The sequence below is a fragment of the Canis lupus genome, chromosome 7 (assembly GCF_003254725.2).
Source record: "Canis lupus dingo isolate Sandy chromosome 7, ASM325472v2, whole genome shotgun sequence".
NCBI classification, from domain to species: domain Eukaryota; kingdom Metazoa; phylum Chordata; class Mammalia; order Carnivora; family Canidae; genus Canis; species Canis lupus.
The window spans coordinates 28,823,710-28,845,640 of NC_064249.1; the positions used below are offsets into that span (position 1 = coordinate 28,823,710).

Consider the following 21,931-nt stretch of genomic DNA (forward strand, 5'->3'; position numbering starts at 1 on the left):
ATACATATGTAGACACATGTAACATATAGATAGATATAGACAGAAACTTTATAGTGTCATTTTTTTTATTTTTTCTTAAAGATTTTATTTATTCATGAGAGACACAGACAGAGAGGCAGAGACACACAGGCAGAGGGAGAAGCAGGCTCCCCACAGGGAGCCTGATGCAGGGCTTGATCCCAGGACCCTGGGATCATGACCTGAGCCAAAGGCAGATGCTCAACCACTGAGCCACCCAGGTGCCCCTATAGTGTCATTTTAAAATTCATGCTACGGTTCAGGTACAAAACTCTAAAAAATAGCTGGATCTAAATTGTGTTCCAGTAGATGGACTAAGTTTAGGTTAACTGCTAAGATGACTAAAGTCTTATACTAAGGATTTTTATTTGTGTGCTGTGAAGATCCTTTTCTGTCTCCAGAATTCTGGTGGGAAGATTGGAATGAGGAAGTGGAGGAGGGTACTGAGGCAGTGGAGACGGTGCAGAGGGAAAGAGGCAAGACATTGGTGCAGGATGGCTATTGCATGCCCAGAGACAGAGGAGGAAGAAGGGAACAAGATGGTGCCTTAGACAGGGAGGATGGGTCTTTTTAAAATCTTTTGTTTGCTTCAGTTTATTTAGAAATGCTATTTTGTAATGGGGAGATTTTTAGAATCCTGAATATGTTTGAAAGTTCTCAGGTACTAACTGAAATAGACATCTCATTTGATTGTCTTTGTAACCCTTTTCCAGTTGTGCATGCAAGAAATAATTTTAGGATATCAGAAGTGCCCATTTTGGTCAATGATGTTTTAAGTCATCTTGTGTAATTTGATCCAATGGGGCAAAAATTCACAGCAAGAAGGGCCCTATTCCTTAATATAAATACTACAGGAGTTCCAGTAGGGGGATGATTGTTAGAAGCTCCTTAGAGGAATTATTTCCCATAATTGAGTACTTACCAAGAACCTGAAACCCAAATATTCCATTCAAAATGAATGAAGGTGGACTCCTCCCCTCAAAAATGAGTGAGGACAGAAGCCAGCAACAGAGGATACCCAAATAAAGGCCTGAACCTTGATCAAGGTGGAGGTTCAGGACGGAGAGGGTCTATCACTGTGACTTGAAGCCACCAACGATATGTCTGTGTTATCTGTACTTTGGCTGATGTCTTCTGTCTAATATGTCTAAATGTTCCTCCAAAAGATAATCATCATATCATACTGTCTGTATTTATGCAAGGTATTGTCACCTGAGAAAAGAGGCAGAGCTGAAATAAAAGAAGAGCATTTATTTGAGTTCTCAGAAATGCCCTTTGGGGAGGATGGATTTGGTGCTTTTTGGGGAGTACAGCAATTCAAATTGTGTCCAGTGTGTCACAAGTGTGGAGTATTTAAAGGCAAAAAAGAGTAGTACTTGTATACATTATTTACAATGAATTTTGTTTGGTGTTGACAGCAGAAAACTAATCTTGGCTGCACATAATTGGTTGCTAAGGCTGTCACTAAGAAACATCTGTTACTGTAGCAGATTGAAGGTACTAGTAGAATTCTTGCTATGTTGGTAGTTTGACCCAGTTCAAAGGTTCGCAATTACACCGAGTGAGGACTTGCATGAGGCCCACATCCTAAAGGCCACTGGCTCCATTTAAAAATACTTTGACATAAGTGAATCCATTTTATTTCACCTTTTACTGTATCCTTTTTGTAAAAAGATATTTACAAATAAATGTAAAATTTAACCTTCAATAAATTCACATTTTATGTAAGCTTTCTTAGGGCTTAGAAAATAGTATATAGATATTTTTTTCCAATATTTGTTATTTTTATTTATTTATCTTTTCCTATTACACTATTCCTATTATTATCCTATTACACTATTCCTATTATTATTCCTATTACACTATTCCTATTATTATCTTTTCCTATTACACAAAGTTTCCAGTACAATGTTGAAAACAATTATCAGATAACTTTGCTATTGATCTTTTTTTTAATTTATTTTTTATTGGTGTTCAATTTACTAACATACAGAATAACCCCCAGTGCCCATCACCCATTCACTCCTACCCCCCGCCCTCCTCCCCTTCTACCACCCCTAGTTCGTTTCCCAGAGTTAGCAGTCTTTATGTTCTGTCTCCCTTTCTGATATTTCCCACACATTTCTTCTCCCTTCCCTTATATTCCCTTTCACTGTTATTTATATTCCCCAAATGAATGAGAACATATAATGTTTGTCTTTCTCCGACTGACTTACTTCACTCAGCATAATACCCTCCAGTTCCATCCACGTTGAAGCAAATGGTGGGTATTTGTCATTTCTAATAGCTGAGTAATATTCCATTGTATACATAAACCACATCTTCTTTATCCATTCATCTTTCGTTGGACACTGAGGCTCCTTCCACAGTTTGGCTATCGTGGCCATTGCTGCTATAAACATCGGGGTGCAGGTGTCCCGGCGTTTCATTGCATTTGTATCTTTGGGGTAAATCCCCAACAGTGCAATTGCTGGGTCGTAGGGCAGGTATATTTTTAACTGTTTGAGGAACCTCCACACAGTTTTCCAGAGTGGCTGCACCAGTTCACATTCCCACCAACAGTGTAATAGGGTTCCCTTTTCTCCGCATCCTCTCCAACATTTGTTGTTTCCTGCCTTGTTAATTTTCCCCATTCTCACTGGTGTGAGGTGGTATCTCATTGTGGTTTTGATTTGTATTTCCCTGATGGCAAGTGATGCAGAGCATTTTCTCATATGCATGTTGGCCATGTCTATGTCTTCCTCTGTGAGATTTCTGTTCATGTCTTTTGCCCATTTCATGATTGGATTGTTTGTTTCTTTGGTGTTGAGTTTAATAAGTTCTTTATAGATCTTGGAAACTAGCCCTTTATCTGATATGTCATTTGCAAATATCTTCTCCCATTCTGTAGGTTGTCTTTTAGTTTTGTTGACTGTATCCTTTGCTGTGCAAAAGCTTCTTATCTTGAGACTGAAGAAAGAGAAATTAAGGAGTCAATCCCATTTACAATTGCACCCAAAAGCATAAGATACCTAGGAATAGACCTAACCAAAGATGTAAAGGATCTATACCCTCAAAACTATAGAACACTTCTGAAAGAAATTGAGGAAGACACAAAGAGATGGAAAAATATTCCATGCTCATGGATTGGCAGAATTAATATTGTGAAAATGTCAATGTTACCCAGGGCAATATACACGTTTAATGCAATCCCTATCAAAATACCATGGACTTTCTTCAGAGAGTTAGAACAAATTATTTTAAGATTTGTGTGGAATCAGAAAAGACCCCGAATAGCCAGGGGAATTTTAAAAAAGAAAACCATAGCTGGGGGCATCACAATGCCAGATTTCAGGTTGTACTACAAAGCTGTGGTCATCAAGACAGTGTGGTACTGGCACAAAAACAGACACATAGATCAGTGGAACAGAATAGAGAATCCAGAAGTGGACCCTGAACTTTATGGGCAACTAATATTCGATAAAGGAGGAAAGACTATCCATTGGAAGAAAGACAGTCTCTTCAATAAATGGTGCTGGGAAAATTGGACATCCACATGCAGAAGAATGAAACTAGACCACTCTCTTTCACCATACACAAAGATAAACTCAAAATGGATGAAAGATCTAAATGTGAGACAAGATTCCATCAAAATCCTAGAGAAGAACACAGGCAACACCCTTTTTGAACTCGGCCATAGTAACTTCTTGCAAGATACATCCACGAAGGCAAAAGAAACAAAAGCAAAAATGAACTATTGGGACTTCATCAAGATATATAGATATTTTTAATAGAAATCTTTTTTATTCACATATGTGTATATGTTTTTAAAAGGAGATTATAACCAGGATTCTGTCACAAAATTAATATACTTTTCCAGTGTACTGGTATTTTAAAAGATACTCTGTGCTGTTAACTGGATAGAATTTTTCCATTCCTTGTTATATTTTGTTCAATTATAAGGAATTAGAAAGACTTGCTATGTTGTCAAAATATAAGGAAAGAACTCTGAATTCCATCATTGGAAGAAAGTTAAAGCTTGGATTGTATAATTCAGTTCATTTAAGTGATAAAATTTTAATTTTGGAAGAGACTTGAGAACTCAATAGTATGACTATCTGTATTTATGCAAGATATTGTCAACTGAGAAAAGAGGCAGAACTGAAATAAGAGCATTATTATTCCATTTTGTAGCTGAGAATATTGAGTTAAGTGGTTTGCCCAAATTGATGTAGTAGGATGGCAGTAGGATTGTTACTCAGATCTCCTAACTTTTAGCTTAGTATTATTTCCATTATGATATGCTGCTTTGCTCCTACTAAATATTTTATAGCTCTATAAAACTGGTTTAAGCACCTCTCTTCAAGAAACTGCCTTTTAATACGTTAGTTGGGTAATTCATGTAAAAAATTCATTTTGTTCTTATGGTTAACTAACTAAATATTTTTCTGATAGCAAAAAATGTTATTTTGTGAATATACACTAGTTGAAAAATATTTTTAAACATTAAAATAAAAAATTCAAACACATATAAAGGTACAGTTAATCCCTATGGCCCTGTCAGTCAGATTTGAAAGTCGTTGAGATTTTGGCATATTTTCTGCATTTCCTCTGTTTCTTAGCTGATGTATTTTTAAAGCAAGTCCTAGGCAGCACATTATTTGCTCACTTGTACATTTTAATATATATTTCTAAATGATTATAGTATTTTCTTTCATGGCTATGTCATTTTTCACAATTAACAAATTTAACAACAAGATAAAAATATTTCAGACATTTATGGAAGCATATAGTGCTTCTAGAATGTGGTGGCTTTTTTTTTTTTTTTTTTTTTTTTTTTTGCATAGCTGCAATTTAAGGGGTTTAATTCCAAAAGTAAATTAGGAAATGAAGGAAAGATTCAAGGAATCCCTGAACAGCGTGCGTGTATTATACATATATATAATTGTAGAATTTATCTACAGTTTATCTGATACATTTTCCTTTTATTCCTAAGTAAACTAGAGTCCCTAGCTTTTTTTACAGAAGCCCAATTTTCAGGTGGAAAGTTTTAGAAGCAGAGAATGCTAATTTCAGACCTCAAGATATATTTTTCTCTGATGACTCATATACAGTTTTATTAACCTTTCATGAATGTCTTTTGCTATTCTTTCCACCAGGAAGAACAACGAAAAATAGAAGAAGAGAAAGAAAAGAAAAAAGAGAATGACATGGTATTTAAAGCATGGTTGCAAAAGAAAAGAGAGCAGGTCCTAGAAATGAGGAGAATTCAGCGAGCAAAGCAAATTGAAGATATGAATAGTAGAGTAAGTAAAACTTCTCAATGAAAAATAAGTAGACAGGGGATCCCTGGGTGGCGCAGCAGTTTGGCGCCTGCCTTTGGCCCAGGGCACGATCCTGGAGACCCGGGATCGAATCCCACATCAGGCTCCCGGTGCATGGAGCCTGCTTCTCCCTCTGCCTGTGTCTCTGCCTCTCTCTCTCTCTCTCTCTGTGACTATCATAAATAAATAAAAAAAGAAAAAAAAAAAAGAAAAATAAGTAGACAGATATGAAAGCTGAATTTATTTACAGAAGGGGATGTGAATATCAGAATAAGAACCTAGAGAAAAATTAGGAAAAGTGGTCCAAGAATGACCCTTGCAAAAGATGCAACACAGAGATGACTTTACAATTAAATTCTAAGAAGCCTTGTGAAAAATCAAATGATTACTATATTACTCACACTTTTATAGCACAGAAAATAGGAAACTATCAATATGCTTTTTCAGGACAGTATAACTTTGATATTCAAACAGGACAAAGATAGCAGAGATAATTTATTAAGTCCTCAATTGTAGATATTTAGTTCAGTTCCAATATTCTGTTCATTAACAGTGCGGTAGTGAACATGTTCATTCTGTAGGAGTTTCTTAAGAGTGGAATTTATGACTTACTAAATGTCCAGAGTGAAAGTTTTGGTTAAATGTGCAAAAACTAACATTCCCAAAGGTGTGTCAGTTATAGTCCTTCCAACAGTATGTAAGAGTGAATATTTACCACATCCTGACTAAAACTGTATGTGGTTTATTTTCTTAATTTTTCTTCAGCTTAATTATGTACATGAGTACATATATATGACCACATGTATATTCTGTGAATTTCCTGTTTGTAGTCTTTTTTTTAGTTTTATTTTTTGTCTTGCATTGTATACTGATGATTATAATTCTTTGTTATTTTATCCGTCATAAATACATTTTCCTAGACTGACAATATGATATATTTTTTATGTTGTTTACTACGCCATTTAGTTAGCTTTTAAAATCTTGAGATGGGTGATACTTTTTTAGGCAAGACATAAAAGCCACAAACTAAGAGAAAATATTGAGAAATTTGAATGCAACTGTGTAGTCAAATAACAGTTTACTATAACCAAGAAGGGCTTATTTTAGGAAGGAAATTACAGATAAATAATAACAAACCCATTAATATAATTCATCACATCAAGAGGTAGATAAAAAGAGAATATATGGTTATCTCGAAAGATAGAGAAGGAATTTTTTTAATATTAATATAATTTAGTTTTAAAAGTCTGAATAAAATATCAAAACAGTATAAATACTATCTTAAGAAATTCTATAGGTATACCCATTAAAGTTAGAAACAAGTAAGTCTCCCCTTTCTATTAAATAACTTAATTCTGGAAGTTCTAGTCAATTTATTAAGCAGAAAAGGAAATGAGGTATAAGTATTAACAGAATGGACATTTACATGATAAATATAAGAAGTATATAGTCCTCCTGTAGCAAAAACTTCGTAGAAAAATTAAAAAGGAGAAGGAATATAGGAATATATAAAATACTTTGAGCCAAACAGGAATGTGTCTGATCTCTTGTGGGGAATACAGTACAGCTTTGCAAGGGACAAAAAAGATGACTTTGGTAAATGAAAAAAAATATAATATTCCTGGATGGGTGGGACAAATATTATAAATATATGAGTTCTTTGGCAAATAGTAACATGATACTCCTGCGTGGACTGACTAAATGCTATAAAGATTTTAGTTCGTCCAAGTTTATAGTTAATGTAATTGCCATTTAAAAGCTGGTTAGAATTTTTTAAGTTGGTGTCATAATTGTTATTGTTAATATTTATATTATTAAAGCAAAACTTCTGACTGTAGTATATGAAAAAATAACAAATTTGTTAGAATTAAAGAAATGCCAATGAAAAATTTTTATATATTCAGTAAACATTTTTTTAATAGCTTCCTATATGACAGATGCTGTTCAATCATGAGAATGTAGTCTTAAGCAAACTAGGTTTAGTCTTTGTTTTATAGAGTTCAGCTAGTAGGGATTGAAAAACTATATATATAAAATAAGTTTGTAATTATAAATAGTGATGGATGCAATGAAAATGAAAGAACTATGAGAGATCATAATTAGGGAAATAAATGTGTATGAGTATTTCAGGAAAGATTTTTCTCAGTCGGTGATAGTAGGAGTAAAAATTGGGCGAAGACTGAGAGGAATTTGTTTCAGGCCAGGAGAACATGTGAGAACACCCTGAGACAGGAAATAACTTGGTAAGTGTGAGAGGATCTGGAGAGGGAGCAGAAATCCCATCCTGTGGCATGTTGGAGTCTATAATTTTGTATTTAGTTCTGTTATGGGAAGCCACTGAAAATGTCCAAACAGAGGAGTGATACATTAGATACACATTACTATGAAAGGGCAAGAGTGGAGGTGGGTGCTCAATGAAAAAGCAGATAGAGTTGTATATGAGGTGAGAAATGATAGTGACTTGGCTAGAATTATAATAGGAGTGGGAGAGAGAGGGGGAGATGGAGGGACGGGGATGTGAGTAATTTAAGTCATGTTTTGAAGTATCAATTGAAAGAGTTTTGTAATTAATTAGATGTGTGTGTGAGAGAGAATGAGATGTAAAGAGAATATGCCAGGTTTCTTTTCTGAGCAACTTGGTGGGTGGTGGTGCTATTCACTGGAGCAGCAAAGAATACACTGAGCAGGGGAAATTCTTATTTCAGTTTCTCACTTGTTGAGTATGAGGTACCAATGAAACACCCAGGTGAAGACTGGAGAAATGTGTTTGATGGTTAGTGTTGAGAATTAGAAGATGAGTGACTTCAAAGACAAAGTTTGTGGGAATGTGGATGTGGTGCTAAGGACTGGGTGGCAAGTGTGATGGAGAAAGCCCTAAGATGAGAAAATAAAAACTCTGGGAGGCTAGATATTGAATTGCTGATTCATATAGTTCTATTTCTCAGGATGAGGATGGAGAGGAAGACTCTCCATCTTTCCAGACTCTCTCTGGTCCAGCCGGTGAGACCAAAGATTGTTAAACTAATGGCGCCAAATAGTGTAACTGAGTGTTGCTTCACTTAGAAGAGTAGAGGAAGACAGTTCTGAAGAGTATGAAGGAGGGAAAGTAACTTCTTCACCTGACTTGTGAGGTACTTGAAATGTGGCAGGAAAGGCAGAGTCTGTTCTGGAGAGGAAAAATGTCTTGGAGGGAGAATGAGGATTTGGGTAAAATAAGAGGTTTAAGGCCAGGTAGCCTGGGAAAATGGGGATATTTGGGAGTTTTTATATCATTGAATAGGAATTATTAGGGAATAAATTAGAAAAGTTTTTGAGGGAGGCAGAGAATTTAGGCGTGAGAGGGAAGAAGCACAGCACATTGCTATAATATACTGAAAAGTATTGGAGACGAGAGGATCCTGTGTTTCAGTGACCAAGAAAAACAAAGCTGTGAGTGCACTACTAATAGTTTCCAGCGAGCTGGTGGGCCCTCAGGCTTCATGGCATTCAGCCTAATGTAATATTTTTATCAAGTATTCGTAAAAATAAATGTACACTCCAGCGTTCTATTGTGTTCCATTTAGAGATAATAAGCAGAAACTTTCTTTTTCTTTTTTTTTTTTTAAGCAGAAACTTTCAATTGTATTCTTAAAAACATGAACCATGCTGAACAGAGTTTATTTCAAAACATTTTCATGTTAGAAAGCATCATGGTTATAGATTTTCCTTTGGAATTTTTATTTTTTATTTTTTGCTTTATTTGAATTCTGTCTCAGAAATGAACTTTCATAGAAATTATATAAAAAATGACTAGTATTCTGAAGAACTTCTGTGAATTTTGTCTACTACCGAAGCTAAGCAATAGTATAATTTGGCAATTGATTGAACTGGCTTATTAATGCATGGTGATAACAAGTGTACTTTGCTAGTTATTTCTGCAGGACATTGTGTATCATGTGAGTTATAGTTTCTAGATAATATCTTCACTATATATATATATATATAGTATATATATATGCTATATATATATATATTATGGAATGACCTATTTTATATTGGATTAGACAAGCTTTTAGGTGATTGAATTTTTACTGCCATTTAGGAGATAATTAAATATCTTTCCATTTTTGTGATGAACTTTGCTTCTCTTGGTCAATGATATATATAAATGATATGTGTTTGTTAAATATATAGATATACATATGCAACGTGTATGCATGTGGTCCACTTATCTAGGGTGAACTCTATGTGGATGCTTATATATATTATGTATTCTGCATTTGGATTTAGTGTTATATTAATGTCAGTGTTATAAGTTGCTTGATAGTGTGGGGTTTAAATCTTCTGTATCCTTACCTCTAGTGGGAATAACTGGGAAATTGGAGTTAAACCTTCCAACTATCACTGTGTATGGGTTTATTTTCTTTTTAGTTCTTTTGGGTTTTGCTTCATCTATTTTAAAGTATTATGCATATTCATTTATGGTTCTGTGTCTTTTGATGAATGACATTTTCACATCATGAAATATGCCTCTTGAAGTCTACTTTGTTTGATATTAATGAATCCATACCAGCTTTCTTATATGTAGCATTTGCATTATTATATCATGTTTTATGCTTTCAATTTATGTATCTTTAAAGAGTTACTTGTGCAAACAGCATATATTTGGATCTTCCCAATCCAGAAATCTGCTCCTTTCCATTGGAGTTTATTTGTATTTAATTGTAATCGTTGATATCGTAAGTTTTAAGTTTATTGTCTTGATATTTGTTTTGATTCATTCCATTTATTTTTAGTTCCATTAGTCAACTTTTTCTGCCTTCTTATGGTTTAACCAAGTGTTTAAAAAATATTCCTTTTTATTTTATTTTTTTTAACTATACTGCTTTGAATTATTTTTACCATCATTGCTTTAGGGATTGCAATATTTATCTCCTAAATATATCAGAAATATATTTTCGAAGGATTTATTTTTTATTAGATATGAAATTTGAGGCTGACAGGCTTTTTTTTTTTCTTTCAGCAGTTTAAAGATGGAGTTCAGTGATTTTCTGACACCCATTGTTTCTGATCAGCAAGTCAGCTGTAATTCTTATCATTGCTTTCATTTACTTAATGTTCTTTTTTTATGTGGTTGCTTTAAACTTTTTCTTGCTTTGGATTTTAGCAGTTTATTATATGAATAATATATTATGTTTTTCTTTGAATTTGCCTAACTTGGGCTTTGCTGAACTTCTTGGATGGTTGATGTTTGTACAGAACTTCTTGGATGGTTGATGTTTGTACAGAATTTGGGAAATTTTTGCCATTACTTTTGCAACTGTTTTTTGCTCCATTTTCTTGTTCTTTTTATTCTGGAAGTCCAGTTTCACATACATTAGAATACTTGCTGTTATCACACATGTTACCAAGGTTCTGTTAAGATTAAAATTAAAGGGACACCTGGGTGGCTCAGAAGGTTGAGCATTGAGGTTGCCTTTGGCTCAGGGTGTGATCCAGGGGTCCTGGGATCAAGTCCCACATCAGGCTCCCTGCGAGGAGCCTGTTTCTCTCTCTGCCTGTGTCTCTGCCTCTCTCTCTCTATCTAACGAATAAATAAATAAAATCTTTAAAAAAAGATTAAAATTGGGATCCCTGGGTGGCGCAGCGGTTTGGTGCCTGCCTTTGGCCCAGGGCGCGATCCTGGAAACCCAGGATCGAGTCCCACGTCGGGCTCCCGGTGCGTGGAGCCTGCTTCTCCCTCTGCCTGTGTTTCTGCCTTTCTTTCTCTCTCTGTGTGACTATCATAAATAAATAAAAAATTAAAAGAAATATTTTTAAAAAGATTAAAATTAAAATGTTAAAAATATTTTTCTTGGTGATAAGTTCAGTTACATAATTTCTGTTCAGTTTGCATAATTTCTGTTGATCTGTCTTCAGGCGTTGACACTTTCTTCTCCAGCATCCAATTTACTGTTAAGCCCATTCATATAATTTGGGTTGTCTTTTCATTTAAGTTTAGATTTTTGTGTGTGTGTGTGATACAAGTCTTTTTCTTTTTTTAGCTTTACCAAGGTATAATTGAAAAAAATGTCAGATATTTAAAGTGTACAACATGATAATTTGATACACATATATACTATGAAAAGACTCTCCCCATTAAATTGATTAACATGTCCATCACCACAGATATTTACTCCTTTTTTTTCTTTTGGTAAAAAGATTAAGTTCTATTCTCTTGGCAGATTTCAGTTATATGATAGTGTTACCAACTACAGTCATGATGTTAAACTATAGATCTTCAGACATTTTCCGTCTTACAACTACAAGTTTGTACACTTTTACCAATATCTTGCTATTTCTTCCAAGTTTCAGCCCCTGGTAACCACTACTCTTACTCTCTCTTTCTATGATCAACTTCCTTTCTTTCTTCCCTCTCTCTCCCACCTTTCCTTTCTTCCTTCCTTTTTTCCTTCCTTTAGATCCATTATTTGAAGAGACTGTCCTTTCCCCATTGTTTATTCTTGGTAACTTTGTTAAAAATTAATTTACCATGTACACATGAGGTTGTTTCTGGGCTTCTGTTCTGTTCCATGAATCTTTGCCTCTGTTTTTTATGGCAATACCATACTGTTTGACTCTTACAGGTTTGTGATACAGTTTGAAATCACGAAGTGTGATGCTGCAGATTTTTCAAGATTGCATTTACCATTTGGAGTCTTTTGTGGTTTGGATTTTTGGATAGTTTTTTCTATTTCTGTAAAAAAGTGCCATTGGAATTTTTATAGAGATTGCAATGGATCTGTAGATTGTTTTGGATAGTAAAGACATTTTAACAATATTAATTTTTCCATATCTTGATTATGGATTATCTTCACATTTATTTGTATCTTCTTCAATTTCTTTTGCCAATGTCTTCTACTTTTCAATGTGTAGATCTGTCTCCTCCTTGGTTAAATTTATTCATAAGTATATATTTTCTTTTTGATGCTATTTTAAAGGGTTTATTAAATTCTTTTTCTGATAGTTTGTTGTTAGTGTATAGAAACACAATTGATTTTTTAGAGTTTTTTAATTCCAGTATAGTTAACATACAGTGTTATATTAATCTCAGTGCAATTGGTTTTTGTATATTGATTTTGTGTCCTGCAACTTCACTGCATTTGTTATTCTAACAGGTTTTTTTGTGACGTCTTTAGGGTCTCTCTATATAATATCATGTCATCTGCAGATCAAAACAATTTTACTTCTTCCTTTCTGATTTGGATGTGTTTTTTTTTTTTTTCTTGCCTGATTTCTCTGCTAGGACTTCCAGTACTCTGTTGAATAAAAGTGATTAGAGCAGGCATCCATGTTTTGTTCCTGATCTTAGCAGAAAAGCTTTCATCTTTTTGCTGAGTATGATATTAGCTGTGGACTTGTCATATGTGGCTCTTGTTATGTTAGGGTATGCTCCTTCTGCACCCAGTTTCTTGAGAGTTATTATCATGAAAACATATTGAATTTTGTCAAATGCTTTTTCTGCATATATTAAGGTGATTGTATGATTTTTCCCCTTCATTTTGTTTCTGTTTTATGTCATATTAATTGATCTGTATATGTTAAACATCCTCGCATCCCTGGAATGAATCCCAGTTGATTATAGTGTATGTTCCTTTAATGTACTGCTGAATTAGAATCTCTAATATTTTGTTTAGTACTTTTACATCTATGGTCATCGAAGATAATGGCCTGTAATTTTATTTTCTTGCAGTATTCTTGTCTGGCTTTCATATCACAGTCATTCTGGCCTTGTAAAATGAATTTGGGTATTCTCTTATATTTTTTGGAAGAGTTAGAGAAGGATTGGTATTAATTCTTCTTTATGTTTCATAGAATTTGCCAGTGGAGCCATCTGCTCCTGGACTTTTGTTTAATGAGAGGGTTTTGATTACTGATTCAATCTCCTTAATACCAATTGATCTGTTCACATTTTCTATTCCTTCCTGATTCAGGCTTGGTAGGTTGCATGTTTCTAGGAATTTATCCATTTCTTATAAGTTGTCTAATTTGTTTATAATAATTGTTCATAGTGATCTCTTCTGATCATTTGTATTTCTGTAACATCAGTTTTAATGTATCTTCTTTGATTTATAATTTTATTAAGTTCTCTTTATTGGGTTGTTTAGCTAAAGTTTTCTCAATTTGTTTCTCTTTTAAAAGGTCAGCTCTCAGTTTCATTAATCTTTTTTATTGTTCTTTTAGTCTCTATTTTATTTATTTCTCATCTGATTTTTGTTATTTCCTTACTTTTGCTAACTTTTGGCTTAGCTTATTTTCCTTTTTTCCTAGCTCTTTGAGGTGTAAAGTTAGGTGTTTTTTGAGACCTTACTTTTTAAGAGAAAAATGTAGGCATTTATCCCTGTACTCCCTTCTTAGAACTGTTTTTGCTGCATCTCCCCCACTAGTCACCCCCGCCAGCCTGCCCATAAGTTTTTATACATTGTGTTTCCATTGCATTTATCTCAAAATATTTTTTTATTTCCCATTTGATTTCTTCTTTGACACATTATTGTTTAGGTGCATGTTGTTTAATCACATATTTGTGAATTTTCTAGTTTTCTTTTTGCAGTTGATTTCTAGCTTCAAATCACTGTGGTTGGAAAAGATGATTTGTATGATTTCAGTCTTTTTAAATTTGTAACACTTGTTTTGTGGCGTAACATATGACTCCTGGAGAATGTCCCGGAAGACATTGGATAGAATGTTCTATTGGATAAAATGTTCTGTAAATGTCTTTTAGGTCTATCTGATCTAACATGAAGTTTAATTCCAGTGTTTTCTTATTGATTTTTTTTCTGGATGATCTATCCATTGTTGAAAGTGGGGTATTGAAATCCTCTATTATTTTATTCTGTATATTTTTCTTTTTTGATCTGTTAATTGTTGCTTTATATGTTTCGGTATTTCAGTGTTGGTGAATAGATACTTATAATTTTTATCCTTTTGATGAGTTGGCCCCTTTATCATTAGATAATGATCTTATTTGTCTCTTTTTGCAGAGACAAGTTTTTGTTTTGGCTTAATGTTTATTTTGTCTGATATAAGTATAATTATCCCTTCTCCGTTTGGTTTCTGTTACATGGAATATCTTTTTCCATTGCTTCAATTTCAGTTTATGTGTGTGCTAAAGCTGAATTTAGTCTCTTTAGGCAGTATATAGTTAGGACTTCTTTTTATATCCCTTTGCATTAAAGTAATTATTGATAGGCATGGAACTACTACTGCCATTTCATTAAATGTTTTCTGGTTGTTTTGTAATTACTTTGTTCCATTGTTCTACTCTTATTCTTTTCCTTTGTGATTTGATGATTTTTTGTAGTGGTAGGCTTTGATTCTTGCTCTTTATCTTCTGTATATCTACTACAAGTTTTTGCTTTGTGATTACCATGAGACTTTCATAAAAACATCGTGTATTTATAAGAGTCTGTTGTGGTTACAGTTATTTTTTAATACTTTTATCTTTTAACCTTCATACTAGAGTGATAAGTGATTTACCCACCACCATTATATTAGAGTGTTCTGATCTTAACTCTATTTTTGCCAGTAAATTTTATACTTTCATGTATGTTTTGCTACTAATTGGCATCCTTTCATTACAACATTTCTTATAAGGCTAGTTGAGATGAACATCTCTGGCTTTTGTTTGTCTAAGAAGCTTTTATTTCTCTTCAGTTTTGCTGGACATCTCTGCCAGGTAGAGTATTTTTACTTGACAGTTTTTTCTTTGAGTACATTGAATGTATCATCACATTTTTAAAATATTTTATTTATTTATTCATGAGAGACACACACACACACAGAGGCAGAGACATAGGCAGAGGGAGAAGCAGGCTTCATGCAGGGAGCCTGATGTGGGACTCGATCCTGGGACTCCAGGATCACGCCCTGAGCTGAAGGTAGACGCCTAACCGCTGAACCACCCAGGCATCCCTCATCATATCTTCTTGAGGACTGCAAGGTTTCTGCTGGAAATTCTCCTCATGGAGATTACCTTTATGTCACAAATGGATTTTCTCTTGCTGCTTTTGAGATTCTCTCTTTGTCTTTAACATTTGGCAATTTATTTATAAATTGTAGTTCCCAGGAGTTCTTTTTAGATTCTTATTCAGAACTCTCTAGGCTTCCTGGATCTGATGTCTGTTTCATTTGTGTTTTTGAATAAGCTATTTTTTCGTTTTCTCTCTCTCTTCACTTGTGGGAGCCCAATGATGTGTATGTTCTTCCATTTAGTGGTATCCCATAAGTTTTTTAAGCTTTCATCACTCTTAAAAATATCCTTTTTGTTCTTCTGATTAGATGAATTCTTGCTTTCAAGTTCACTGATCCTTTTTTCCAATTGATCTAATCTGCTTTTGAACCTCTCAGTTTTTCAGTTCAGTTATTATATTCTTCAGCCCTGTAATTTCTCTTTGGTCATTTTAAAATGTTTTCTGTCTTTCTTTTGTAATTCTCATTGTTTCTGCATTGCTTTCTTGATCTTGGTGAGCATCTTTATGATTGTTATTTTGAACTCCTTATCAGGTAAGTCATTTATTTGTGTCATTAAGATCCATTTCTGGAGATTTATCTTGTTCTTTTGTTTGGAACATATTCCTCTATGTCTTCATTTTCCATGACTCTTTGCATTCTTCTCTACACATTAGATAAAACAGCCACCTCTTCCAGTCTTCACAGAGTAGTCTCATATAGGAGATCACTCTCATCAGTCACCTCCTTCTGATGTCCTAATTGTTACTCAAAACTTTGTAATGGCAGAAACTGCTTTGTTTGTCTTTACTGGCCCCCAGTTTTTGAGGGTATACCAAGATACATCATATTCAACACCTAAGTGCAAGCTAAGTGGAAGCCAGGCTCTCTGGTGTAGCTGGGAAGGTATGTGGTCAAGCCCCATCTATGGAGAAACTGGGAGATGGGTGTTTTTTCCTATTCCATTGGCACTGGGCCCAGGTGTATATCTGCAGGGGGGATGTTCCTGTGACCATTAGGATCTCCTTATTTATTGCTACCATCTTGTGGGACTCATGAATGGAAGTTTCTGTGGCTATTAGTTGCAGGTGACCTAGGAACCTGTTCTTTGGGTTTCAGCCATAAAAATTTGGGTACAACCGACATTTGTAGATCTCTTTCATGGGAGATATTGGCTACTTGGAGCAGGCTATAAGGAGACAACAGCAGAGGTGTCAACAGCTTTTGTGGTCCTTGGGGATGGTGAAAGCTAGTCTTTAGATGCATTCTAAATTAGAAGTCTGACCCTCAAGCAGCAGTTTTTCAAGTATGCAGGGAAGGAATGGGAGATGGGCTTTTTTTGCCTATTCTTTCTGTGCTGAATGCTAGGATGATAGCCAGTTAAGAACTCCTTATTTATGTATTACTGTGACCACTGCTTGAAATACTCTATCTCCTGACATCCCATAACTTACTCATTCACTTTCTGTCTACATACAACCTTTCTCCTCAGAATAACACTGCTCAATACAACTTTCTGTGATGAAGGAAATGCTTTATATCTGCACTCTCCAGTGAAGTAGTCACTGCAACAATGCGGCTATTAAGCACTTGAAAAGTAGCTAATGTGACTGAGGTACTGAATTTTAGACTTTATTTAAGTATAGCTACCTGTGACTAGTGGACACGGTTTTATACAGTGCAATCATAGAATATATGAGAAAGGGATCTCTGTTTTTTTTTTTTTTCATTGATGCAACCCGGTACTTTTGTGCCTGTAGATACTCTATAAATATCTGCTGAATGAATAAATGAACAGTGCTACTAATCAGTCCTGTTCACCTCTGAATCCTTGACTCTTTTGATCTATAATTCCAGAATGAACACTTTCTGATCATCTCTAGGCATTCCCAGACTGCTGAGTGTTCAGCAATGATCCTTTAAGTCATCCATGGAACATCTTCACAAACTTCAGCATTGTACATCAATGATGCTAGGTTACATAAATTATATAAATTAAACTGGAACATACTTGGCAATGTGAGTGATAGATAAAGGAAAATGCATGGTATAGGAAGTGGACCTCTCTATCATTGAGCTCATATTTGGGGAAAGTATGAAATGAATGCATTCTTCCCTTTGTGTTTAAGCCAGGCATCCAAATAATGAGACATGCCCCAAATCTGTCCCATTGCTCTTTATTCTGACAAATGAGAGCTCTTTCAGCTTTTAAAAATTCCCAGAAGATGATATCTACCATGAAGTTTAAGGAACCATAAAATAAGCTACTTCCACTAGCTTTTACTTATGACAAAATCATCATGGCTGATATCCTTATAAGAAAATTTTTATGGCTGCAAATCCTTATAGCCATCTTCCATAAGAGTAATTACAATTTGGAAATGGACTTTTCAGTTAGATGCTCTTAAAAGTAAAAACAGAGGTAGAATTTAAAAGAAAGGATGAATAACAGAAGTTTTGGATTTAGTTTTCAAACTGCATTCCAGGGAGTGCCTTCAGGAATTGCTACAAAGACCTCAGCTCTGTTCATATGGTCTATCCCAATCTTTCTTCAACCCTGTTTTATTTTTTTATGCCATTGTGAAAAATTATTTGTCAATGCTTGCATCATTTTGCATCAGTCATGTTTGCAAATCACTGCATTTAACCTTCTTCACTTATTGATTACCTCAATAAATTGACTTTTGAAGGATGCCAGATGGCAGGGAATTCAGTGTTGAATTTTCTGACAGAGGTCAGTGTTGCAGATTCAAAGCTGAATATATTTGAATATATTTTGTTTGGATACTAGGAATGCAGGTAGTGAGGTTGGCATTATTATGAAAAATTGATGAATGGAACATGTATTCTAGTAGGGTCTTATAGGCAGGGCTCAAAAAGTAGTTTTGGTTTATTTAAACAAATATTGTTTTTGTCATCAGCAGGAAAACAGAGATCCACAACAAGCTTTTCGATTATGGCTTAAAAAAAAGCATGAAGAGCAGTTGAAAGAAAGAAAGACAGAAGAACTACGAAAGCAAGAGGAATGCTTATTCTTCCTTAAAGGAACAGAGGGCCGTGAGCGGGCCTTCAAACAGTAAGTCACAGGCCGGGCATGGTTCCCTCTCTTCACAGTCATTTCAGAGAGCTGTATAGTAAATAAAGTTTAAAATAAAACCCACAATTTAAAATAAATAAATAAATAAATAAATAAATATTAAAAAAATAAAACCCACAAAATACTTTATCTCTTATATTACATATCTATTCAATTTTAGATCCACACTTTTAAAACTGTGTGAGAAAATTCTTTAACTCCATATTTTACATAATATCTATATATCATTCTTTCTTTCTTCAAGATATTTTCAGTACCAAAATTATTTTATATTTAACCAGTCTGATAACCTTTGATAGCCTACCATTCCTTAGTTAGTAATTCTGTTCATTTCTCAAGGGAAATGGGAAAGATGGTGTATAGCTACTCCAACACACTCCTCAGAACAACTGAATAGTTAGTTGCATTTTCCAAAAAATATTTTTCTGTATAGAAAGACAGTCAGGCTGAGAAGGAAGTTTTGTATAGGCCAAACTGAAAAGGGGATTTGGGCACACACTATGGTAATTTAAGGCAAACCTGAACTTTTCAGTTATCTGATTAAGACTTTATATTACATTGCTAATTGTGAGGAAACAGACCTGGTTTCATAATTTTGTCAGCAAGCCTAGGGAGAGGTAGTGAATATTGAATCCAGTTGCTTGAAGTTACTTCCTTCCTTCCCTCCCTTCCTTCCTTTCTTCATTCCTTCCTTCCAATCTTTTGTTTCTTTGCTTTCTTCCTTTTTTAAAAACACATATATGTATAATTCTTTATTATAACAGAAGCAGTAAATGAACATCGTAGAAATGGAGAGAGAAAAGTCACATTTTCATCATCTAGAAATGGAGGGAGAAAAGTCACATTTTCATCATCTAGAAATCAGTACCTTACTGCATATCTTTTAAATATTTCTGTATACATTATATTTAGAATTTTAAAATACAAATTTGAGATTATATGTGTATACTGTTCTGTAATCTGCTTATTTTTATTAATGATTTCATCTAATTTCCAGCCCATAATTATATTTTCCCAATGGACCCCTAAATGACTACAGTTAATTTGCTCAAACCAGTGTCCAATTTGGGACCACACAACATTGGCTTAAATCTCTTCTATTCTGACACAGCATTTAGTTGTATAGAGTTATTTATGAAAACAAATGTATATGCACATGTGAACCATGTACACTGTCATATATGTGTACAGTTTTTTTTTTTTTAAGTTACTTTACCTAAGCAAGCAAGGTTTATAGATTTAGATTTGTTTGAATGTGGACTCTTCCTTTACCTTTTTTGGATGTTTTTATGCTTAGGCTTATTCTTCCATTTTAAAGAAGGACTATTTTAATGCACTAAGAAGTCAAGAGCTCATTAGTGTCTTTACCAAGAAGAGCAAGGCAACATTTCTGCATGCTGGGATTCTTAACCTAATTGAGTTATGTTCTGGAATGCAGTTAGTTGCAAAAAAAATAAGTTATTTGAAATCTATCAAATATTTGTTTGCTTAGAAAATCATATTTAAAAAATAATAGGACCTATATCACATCTAAAATATTGTTACTCAAAACTCAGTTTTTTTAGTTAGCAGTCTCATTGTAAGACATACTTAATCTTAAGTATTTGATTGCAAATGTGACTGTGTTTTCTTGTGGGAACCTAGGGGATAAGCCTGAAGTTTTCATTAGTACTTTAGTAATTTTTGTTGTGACTATAGTATTTCAATGTAAAGAAATTCAATTTCCTTTAATAGTCAATAGCAATAACTTTTTAGTAAGAAGAGTACTCACGTTGATACTCACCAGATCTGATTGTATCTCTTTCCACAGATGGCTACGAAGGAAACGGATCGAAAAACTAGCAGAACAACAAGCTGTCAGAGAAAGAACTAGACAGCTCAGACTAGAAGCAAAGCATTCTAAACAACTGCAGAGCCACCTATACATGTCAGAAGCCAAATCTTTTCGTTTTACTGATCATTACAACTGAAAGTATCTATTAAATACTTCAGTTGGAAGCTGCTATCCTCAAAATTTTGGATATTATTTCTTATGGTCTGTGTACTTTGGTCATACTCTAAATTATGGAAATGCTATTTATCTTTTGGTGATACTGACAGTGAATTTGTCTTTTTTTTTAACACTAAACAAAATAAATTTCTTTTCTCTCAGTGTTGTGCTATATGCCATCTCATAGTCCATGCGACAAACTGAACAATAAATGAACTCTAGATTGCTTTACTTCTAAATTATTTTAGCATTTCTAGCTGGAAAGAACACAAGAAAGCAACAGGTTTCTATTATTTTAAAAAGATCACAATAGAACATTTCACAAAGCTGAAGGAGTGACCTTTTAAACAAGACTGGTTTGAGGCCTCATATGAAATCCAATCTATGATAATTTTGAATTTGAATAGCTGTGGCAAGGTAAGAAATAGGATAGGCTCACTTTCTTGTGTTCCTTTAAAAAAAAAAAAGGAGTTCGTGGCAAGATGGCAGAGATGGTATTCAGGGTAACAATGATAAAATTACTAGCTGGGCTTGAAAAAAGACTCTAGAGAGTCTCTTTGTGCAGAAATGAGATCTAATCAGGCTGAAATAAAAAATACCTTACAGAGATGCAGTATAACTGGATGCTGTAACAGCTATGGGAAATGAGGCAGAAGGGAGAATAAGTGACATAAAGACAAGTTGATGGAAAGTAAGGAAGCTTAGGAAAAGAGAAAAACAACTAATAGCCAGTGAAGAAAGGCTGTGAGAGATGTGATGCCATTTAAAAAAAAATCAGAATTATTTGAATTCCTGAGGGGGCAGAGAGAGAGAGAGAGAGAACCAGAAGGTATATTTGAACAAATCATAGCTGAGCACTTCCTTAATCTGGGGAAGGAAACAGGAATTTGTATCCAAGAGGTAGAGAGGACATCTCCCAAAATCAATAAAAATAGATCAACACCACAACATATAATAGTGAAGCTTGCAAATTTCAGAGATAAAGAGAAAATCCTGAATGCAGCTTGAGACAAGAGATTCCTAACATACAGAGGGAGAAATATTAGATTGACATCAGACCTCTCCACAAAGACCTGGCAGGCCAAAAAGAGCTGGCATGATATATTCAGAGTACTAAATGAGAAAAACATGCAGCCAAGAATCCTTTATTCAGCAAGGCTGTCATTCAGAATGGAAGGAGAGATAAAGAGCTTCTAGGACAAACAGAAACTAAAAAAATATGTGACCACCAAGCCAGCCTTGCAAGAAATATTAAGGGGCATCCTGTAAGCAAAGAGGTTGCCCAAGAGTAACAAACGAGAAAGAAACAATTTGCAGAAGCAGGGACTGTACAGGTAATACAATGGCACTACATTCATATCTTTCAGTAGTGACTCTGAATGTAAATGGGGCTAAATGCTCCAATCAAAAGACACAGGCTATCAGATTGGAAAAAAAGCAAGACCCATCCATATGCTCTCCACAAGAGACTCATTTTAGACCTAATGACACCTACAGACTGAAATTGAGGAGGTGGAGAACAATTTCTTGTGCAAATGGACTTCAAAAGAAAGCTGG

At 34.4% G+C, this 21,931-nt stretch overlaps 1 protein-coding gene and 1 long non-coding RNA gene across 4 annotated transcripts in view; one reads left to right on the top strand and one right to left on the bottom strand.

Annotated features, from left to right (window-relative positions):
* Positions 1-20,535, top strand: part of CCDC181 (coiled-coil domain containing 181) — a 37,552-nt gene extending 17,017 nt beyond the window's left edge. For 2 of the 3 annotated variants that reach the window (XM_025430429.3, XM_025430430.3), the window contains exons 4-6: positions 5,157-5,303; positions 18,209-18,363; positions 20,195-20,535. In XM_025430429.3, coding sequence (XP_025286214.1) covers positions 5,157-5,303; positions 18,209-18,363; positions 20,195-20,354 — 462 coding nt within the window. In that variant the 3' untranslated portion in view covers positions 20,355-20,535. The remainder of the gene's footprint in view (positions 1-5,156; positions 5,304-18,208; positions 18,364-20,194) is intronic. The other variant, XM_025430431.3, reaches the window with a different exon arrangement.
* Positions 1,250-20,201, bottom strand: LOC125755416 (uncharacterized). Its single transcript, XR_007411928.1, has 2 exons — positions 18,966-20,201; positions 1,250-2,967 (listed from the first exon to the last, which is right to left on the bottom strand). It is a non-coding gene; the product is annotated as an uncharacterized LOC125755416 (long non-coding RNA).
* Positions 20,536-21,931: the final 1,396 nt, after the last annotated feature.